Source organism: Salvelinus namaycush, chromosome 1 (genome assembly GCF_016432855.1).
Source record: "Salvelinus namaycush isolate Seneca chromosome 1, SaNama_1.0, whole genome shotgun sequence".
NCBI classification, from domain to species: domain Eukaryota; kingdom Metazoa; phylum Chordata; class Actinopteri; order Salmoniformes; family Salmonidae; genus Salvelinus; species Salvelinus namaycush.
Window position 1 is genome coordinate 79,295,982 of NC_052307.1, and position 7,658 is coordinate 79,303,639.

A 7,658-nucleotide genomic window follows, 5' to 3' on the forward strand; every position below is an offset into this window, starting at 1 on the left:
GCTACCTCTCACGGGAGCGCGCGAGACTGAGCTCATGGCACTCTGCCAGACCTCTGGTTGAAACAGCTCTCATTCTCCCCCCGTTCACAGTAGAAGCCTCAAACAAGGTTCTAAAGACTGTTGACATCTAGTGGAAGCCATAGGAAGTGCAATCGGACCAAATTTCCACTGTATCTTGGATAGGCAAAGAGTTAAAAAACTACAAACCTCAGATTACCCACTTCCTGGTTGGATTTTGTCTCAGGTTTTTGCCTGCCATATGAGTTCTGTTATACTCACAGACATCATTCAAACAGTTTTAGAAACTTCAGAGTGTTTTCTATCCAGATCTACTAATAATATGCATATCTTAGCTTCTGGGCCTGAGTAGCAGGCAGTTTACTTTGGGCACCTTATTCATCCAAGCTACTCAATACTGCCCCCCAGCCATAAGAAGTTAAAGAATTCTAGTGAAGTAACCCTTTTGGACCACACTATCTGCCACATCGAAGAACTCCGGGTTAAAAGAATGATCACTTCTACGTCTAATCAGTAAACGTAGGATTCTTTCATGCCCATTAGATGCCAGGTTAGGGTTACACACTCATTTTCTGTCATGGTCTATGGACCCCCTGAAGTAGTCTTGGCCACCCCCCTGGCCACCCCATGTATAGAACTTTAGTTCCGCCACTGAAAACTTGCTAACTGCCTGGTACTCAGCACTCTATTGTCCCTCTAATCAATCTGACATCAATGCAAATGTAATCGAAAATCTAATCAAACACTTCATGAGAGCCCATGAGCTCATGTTGCCAACATTTCTATAGGCTTTTCAATTGCCTGAGAAAACAGAGTGATGGCCTCTATTAAAAAGAGGAGGATCCCATCAGCTTTCTATAGAGTAGGCCTAATATATTTATTTTCAACTTTCCTAATATTAAGCACATTGCGTGTCTTTCCAACAGGAGTATAGCCTACCTGGCTGGCATGAAAATGAACCATGTGAAAAGCGTCCTCCATTCACTATTTAAGTGCATTTTTTTCTGCTGCCCCCGTTTCGAGACAGGTGCATGACAATGGTCCATTCTAAATCAAAACAAATTTCACACTTATATTATTTAGTATATGTAAAGACAAGATTACATCAAGAATAGTGTGATGGTGACATTATTAAGCTATTACTTGTGAATGATATATTATCACTCGTGAATGATGCCCAGCTTTGATGCAAATAACTTTTCATGTTCAAAATTGTGCATTCTCCTAAAACAATAGCATGGTATTCTTTCACTGTAATAGCTACTGTAAATTGGACGGTGCAGTTAGATTTTTTACTTTTTTAGGATAGGGGGCAGCATTCGGAATTTTGGATGAAAAGCGTGCCCAAAGTAAACTGCCTGCTGCTCAGGCCCAGAAGCTAGGATATGCATATACAGTGGGGAGAAGAAGTATTTGATACACTGCCGATTTTGCAGGTTTTCCTACTTACAAAGCATGTGGAGGTCTGTCATTTTTTTCATAGGTACACTTCAACTGTGAGAGACGGAATCAAAAATCCAGAAAATCACATTGTATGATTTTTAAGTAATTAATTTGCATTTTATTGCATGACATAAGTATTTGATACATCAGAAAAGCAGAACTTAATATTTGGTACAGAAACCTTTGTTTGCAATTACAGAGATCATACGTTTCCTGTAGTTCTTGACCAGGTTTGCACACACTGCAGCAGGGATTTTGGCCCACTCCTCCATACAGACCTTCTCCAGATCCTTCAGGTTTCGGGACTGTCGCTGGGCAATACGGACTTTCAGGTCCCTCCAAAGATTTTCTATTGGGTTTAGGTCTGGAGACTGGCTAGGCCACTCCAGGACCGTGAGATGCTTCTTACGGAGCCACTCCTTAGTTGCCCTGGCTGTGTGTTTCGTGTCGTTGTCATGCTGGAAGACCCAGCCACGACCCATCTTCAATGCTCTTACTGAGGGAAGGAGATTGTTGGCCAAGATCTCGCGATACATGGCCCCATCCATCCTCCCCTCAACACGGTGCAGTCGTCCTGTCCCCTTTGCAGAAAAGCATCCCCAAAGAATGATGTTTCCACCTCCATGCTTCACGGTTGGGATGGTGTTCTTGGGGTTGTACTCATCCTTCTTCTTGCTCCAAACACGGTGAGTGGAGTTTAGACCAAAAAGCTTTATTTTTGTCTCATCAGACCACATGACCTTCTCCCATTCCTCCTCTGGATCATCCAGATGGTCATTGGCAAACTTCAGACGGGCCTGGACATGCGCCGGCTTGAGCAGGGGGACCTTGCGTGCACTGCAGGATTTTAATCCATGACGGTGTAGTGTGTTACTAATGGTTTTCTTTGAGACTGTGGTCCCAGCTCTCTTCAGGTCATTGATCAGGTCCTGCCGTGTAGTTCTGGGCTGATCCCTCACCTTCCTCATGATCATTGATGCTCCACGAGGTGAGATCTTGCATGGAGCCCCAGACCGAGGGTGATTGACCATCATCTTGAACTTCTTCCATTTTCTAATAATTGCGCCAACAGTTGTTGCCTTCTCACCAAGCTGCTTGCCTATTGTCCTGTAGCCCATCCCAGCCTTGTGCAGGTCTACAATTTGTACCAAAGAAAACTCAAGGCTGTAATCACTGTCAAAGGTGCTTCAGCAAAGTACTGAGTAAAGGTCTGAATACTTATGTAAATGTTATATTTCTGTTTTTTTACATTTACATTTTGCTAACATTTCTAAAAACCAGTTTTGCTTTGTCATTATGGGGTATTGTGTGTAGGTTGATGAGGGGAAAAAACTATTTTATCAATTTTAGAAAAAGGCTGTAACGTAACAAAATCTGGAAAAAGTCAAGGGGTCTGAATACTTTCCGAATGCAATGTATTGGTGAATTATATTATTCATGCATTGAACTGCATCCATCTATTCTCCCAACAATGCCTTACTGTATGTCATGGAATTTTGAGTGAAATATAACCTATTTTTAAAACCTCCTATTAAGTTGGTTTTGTAGCATGAACTGGGAATTTTATATTTTGTATTGATATTATGATTGTCTGTTTGTTTCGTATCTGCAAAGTAGTTAAAGTGGAACTAACATTGTTTTAACACCCCAATTAAGTCATATGGCCCAAATTAAATCATCTACAGATAAAGAAAAACTGCACTGCATGTTCACTCAGAATGAACAAGCTGTTCATTTCATTGAATTTATGAAAGGTAATCGACACAACCATTCCTGTCCTTATAATTAAAACTAGCTTAAACAATCCGAAAGAATCTGCAATGTGTTTTTTCCTATTATGTGCAATTGATTTGGAACCTAATTTAGTGTAAGAAAAAAAAGAGGGAAAAAATAAAGAAAATGTTAAATGAAGATGCTTTTGTCTTTCCAGTCATTTTAAAAGTATGCGCTCTTCCTTCTCTGTTCCAGCACCCAGCCATAAGGGTTCATGTCCAGTTGGAGCATGTTCATGATCCATGGGTCTCCCTGGGCACCCTTGATGAACTCCTCCAGGGTGATGTGACCTGTATGGGCCATCACAACAGAAAGGTTGTTCAGAAAACAAGGCAGACAGACAGACTGGAAGTTTCTGTGCAGGCCTACAGCACACCTGGACAAGCAGACCAGGGCCACGTTCAGTAGGAAAACGTTGTGGAACGTTGCAGATAAACATGTCATGAACAGAGCTGACATGACTACATGTAGAAGAAAATGAGGGATTTCAAAACATATCTATCTGTTTGTTCCACAACATTGAGCTCTGCTGAATTCGCCCCCAATACTGCACATAATGTAAACATTCAGACTCTGAGTATGCACCTACCGTCCCTGTCCACATCCACAGTCTTCAGTATTCTTTCACACACTTCATTCACCGACAGCTGCATACCCTCCTGCTCTCTCTTGGACGTCTTCTTTAATCGATATATACTCTAGGGGGGAATTAAGAAGTAACAGTGTGTAACCAATACATACAGTCTATGGTTATAAATGATTTAGGCCAATATCATTCACAAAGTAAGAGGGCCTAAAAACCTTTACTATTGTTAGGCCTAACTTACATCAATGGAACCTGTTTGCAGGTGTGCATTCACACTTAATGTTTTTACACATCAAAGTTGTTTTAGATTTGTAATTTAAACCACACCTCATACCAAAAGTAGCCTACACACACACATACACACACACACATAATTGGCTCATCAGAATTGTTAAAAGTTAGCCATCTGACCAGAAAGTTTTAACTGATAGACTGATTGTCTACTTCGGCTTATTTACCACCACTGAAGAAGACACCCCCATAAGACCCTTGGATAATTTAATCACTAGACACCGTAGTGACCTTGTGGAATCCTCGGGCGACCTTCACTGGGTGCTTACATCAAATCAAATCAAATGTATTTATCAAGCCCTTCGTACATCAGCTGATATCTCAAAGTGCTGTACAGAAACCCAGCCTAAAACCCCAAACAGCAAGCAATGCAGGTGTAGAAGCTCGTACATCAATAATAGCTCGCAGTTCTGTCCTATCTACATAGCCGTTGCTGTCCTTGTCGTATACTTTAAATGACCAGCGTAATTTGTGCTCCAAGTCCCCCCGGAAGACCAGATTCAAGGCTGCCACAAACTCCAGAAAATCAATGGTGTTATCCTGAAAAGACATAAACAAATTGAAAACAATCGTTTTTTTCCCTAAACTTAGAAAAACGAGTGTCCGTGTTCATTTGCACCGATATAGAAAATTGCAAAACTCAGAAACATACAGCATACAATAGGCTAGCTCACCCCATTCTTGTCAAAAGCTCGAAACATGCTCTCCGCATACTCAGAGACTTCCCCAGTTGGGTCGATGCCAAAAAAACGCTTGAACTCGTGGATAAATAAAACACCGCTCGGGCACTCCGTCACAAACTTTTTGTACATGTCCTGGAGCGCCTTGACATCGATCTCCGGGTCATTCTGCTCCGTCTGGTGCGTCTGTCCCATGTTTGGCGGGCAGGTGGTCGGGGGAGCGCTGTCCTCTGTTCTGAAACTCCTATTAAAAGTAGGCCTATTAAAAGAGGTCATTAACAAACAGGAGGGGCTCCCAAGTTGGTGTCAGTAATTAGGAAGGACTCGATCATGAAAGCACTTGAACTGATAAGAGGTTGGACACAGAAGCTTCACTAATGTTCAAGTCAGGTAACTTGGAGCAGCTTTAGAACAGGAATTATGTCAGACAGGTTTCCCCAGGGTTGTGAATTGATAAAAACATATGGTACCCTAGTCTATAGTCCCTGCATATACCCTCATGTCAGCTTGTCCTGAACATTATTCAAGGTAATGCCAACCTAGACACTCTCTCCTCAATTCAAATGATCATACAACTCCCCAAATGCTTTAATTAATCTGAAATGGAAGTCATTAAAACAAATAAAACTCAATCTAGTACCCATGATAGACTGAAAATACTATTTAATGAGGCTGTACCATCCCATCTCATTCTTTCTAGTGATTCTATTTATATGCTGTCAAGACTGTCATGACAGCACAGAAATTGAATCAATAGAAAATGTGATTCTCATCCTATGGTTAATTAACTGTCTTTCACTGTGGAACCAATCACTATAAAGGAATCGTCCATAACCAATGGTCCATGGATTATGCCAGAGGACATTCATTACTGCCATGTAAGCATTTCACATCGAAAGCAATTGTCCTTAAAGGGGTTCCCAGCTTGATGCCCGCAAATCTTCTCAGAACAGAACATCTTAACATAACAGAGAAGTCAATTAGGTGAGTGAGTGCCAGGCCTTTCACAACCAGCCTGGGTCATTTTTATTGGGCACCAAATGGAACAAAACAGATTGAAACAGGGAGGGACTGCCTGAACTTGTCCAATAAGAAAGGCTTGTTTTCATTTTCTGTTGTAAAACACTTTGCTACGTCAACTACAGTATGCCCTAACGAATACAACCTAGGCCAGCCATAGAACAACAATGTTGATAGTCATTTATATCCGGAGGTCACACACACATTTGAAGTTGTTTTCTGGAATTTGTATTTGTATTTATTATGGATCCCCATTAAGGCAGCAGCTACTCTTCCTGGGGTCTGGCAAAATTAAGGCAGTTATACATTTTTTTAAACATTACAATACATTCACAACAGATTTCACAACAGTATTAAGTGTGTCCCCTCAGGCCCCTACTCTACTACCACATATCTACAACACAAAATCCATGTGTACATGTGTGTATCATGTGTATGTTATCGTGTGTTATCGCGTGTTTGTATGCATGTGTCTGTGCCTATGATTGTGTTGTTTCACAGTCCCCGCTGTTCCATCATTTTACTGCTTGCATGAGTTACATGATGTGGAATAGAGTTCCATGTAGTCATGGCTCTATGTAGTACTGTGCGCCTCCCATAGTCTGTTCTGGAATTGGGGACTGTGAAGAGACCTCTGGTGGCATGTTTTGTGGGGTATGCATGGGTGTCCAAGCTGTGTACCAGTAGTTCAAACAGACAGCTCGGTGCATTCAACATGTCAATACCTCTCATAAATACAAGTAATGATGAAGTCAATCTCTCCTCCACTTTGAGCCAGGAGAGATTGACATGCATATTATTAATGCTAGCTCTCTGTGTACATCCAAGGGCAGGCATGCTGCCCTGTTCTGAGCCAATTGAAATTTTCTGGTATAATAAAAGGGAAATGTAACACATTTCCTGTAGGAGCAATAAGAATGTGTCTCTCATCTTACCCTAAGAGCCACCATCCAATCAGTCTGTTCTTGTTGATGACCAAAAGATAATGTTCATCAATTCATCAACAAGCCCAAAGAAAAGCTGGATGATTATTACCAATACCAACTGTTGAGATTGTTGAGATTCTGATTCCAACTGTTGAGATTCTGATTCCAACTGTTGAGATACTGATTCCAACTGTTGAGATACTGATTCCAACTGTTGAGATACTGATTTCAGCTGTTGAGATACTGATTTCAGCTGTTGAGATACTGATTTCAGCTGTTGAGATTCTGATTTCAGCTGTTGAGATACTGATTTCAGCTGTTGAGATACTGATTTCAGCTGTTGAGATACTGATTTCAGCTGTTGAGATACTGATTTCAGCTGTTGAGATTCTGATTCCAGCTGTTGAGATTCTGATTCCAGCTGTTGAGATACTGATTTCAGCTGTTGAGATTCTGATTTCAGCTGTTGAGATTCTGATTTCAGCTGTTGAGATACTGATTCCAGCTGTTGAGATACTGATTCCAGCTGTTGAGATACTGATTTCAGCTGTTGAGATACTGATTTCAGCTGTTGAGATACTGATTTCAACTGTTGAGATACTGATTTCAACTGTTGAGATACTGATTTCAACTGTTGAGATACTGATTTCAGCTGTTGAGATACTGATTTCAGCTGTTGAGATACTGATTCCAGCTGTTGAGATTCTGATTCCAGCTGTTGAGATACTGATTTCAGCTGTTGAGATACTGATTTCAGCTGTTGAGATACTGATTTCAGCTGTTGAGATACTGATTCCAGCTGTTGAGATACTGATTTCAGCTGTTGAGATACTGATTCCAGCTGTTGAGATACTGATTCCAGCTGTTGAGATACTGATTCCAGCTGTTGAGATACTGATTTCAGCTGTTGAGATACTGATT

At 41.2% G+C, this 7,658-nt stretch overlaps 1 protein-coding gene across 1 annotated transcript; it reads right to left on the reverse strand.

Annotated features, from left to right (window-relative positions):
• Positions 1-3,378: 3,378 nt before the first annotated feature.
• Positions 3,379-4,986, reverse strand: LOC120057055 (guanylyl cyclase-activating protein 2-like). The gene is made up of 4 exons (XM_039005439.1): positions 4,786-4,986; positions 4,502-4,651; positions 3,824-3,932; positions 3,379-3,524 (listed from the first exon to the last, which is right to left on the reverse strand). Exons 1-4 carry the CDS (start codon positions 4,984-4,986, stop codon positions 3,397-3,399), a joined length of 588 nt encoding a protein of 195 aa, XP_038861367.1. The 3' UTR covers positions 3,379-3,396.
• Between the last annotated feature and the right edge of the window lie 2,672 nt (positions 4,987-7,658).

Coding starts and splice junctions, on each gene's coding strand:
- LOC120057055 (XM_039005439.1), bottom strand. CDS start 4,986: ATGGGACAGACGCACCAGACGGAGCAGAATGACCCGGAGATCGATGTC. Junction 4,652..4,785: donor GAGCTTTTGACAAGAATGGG/GTGAGCTAGCCT, acceptor ATGTCTTTTCAG/GATAACACCATTGATTTTCT. Junction 3,525..3,823: donor TGTGGATGTGGACAGGGACG/GTAGGTGCATAC, acceptor TGGCCCATACAG/GTCACATCACCCTGGAGGAG.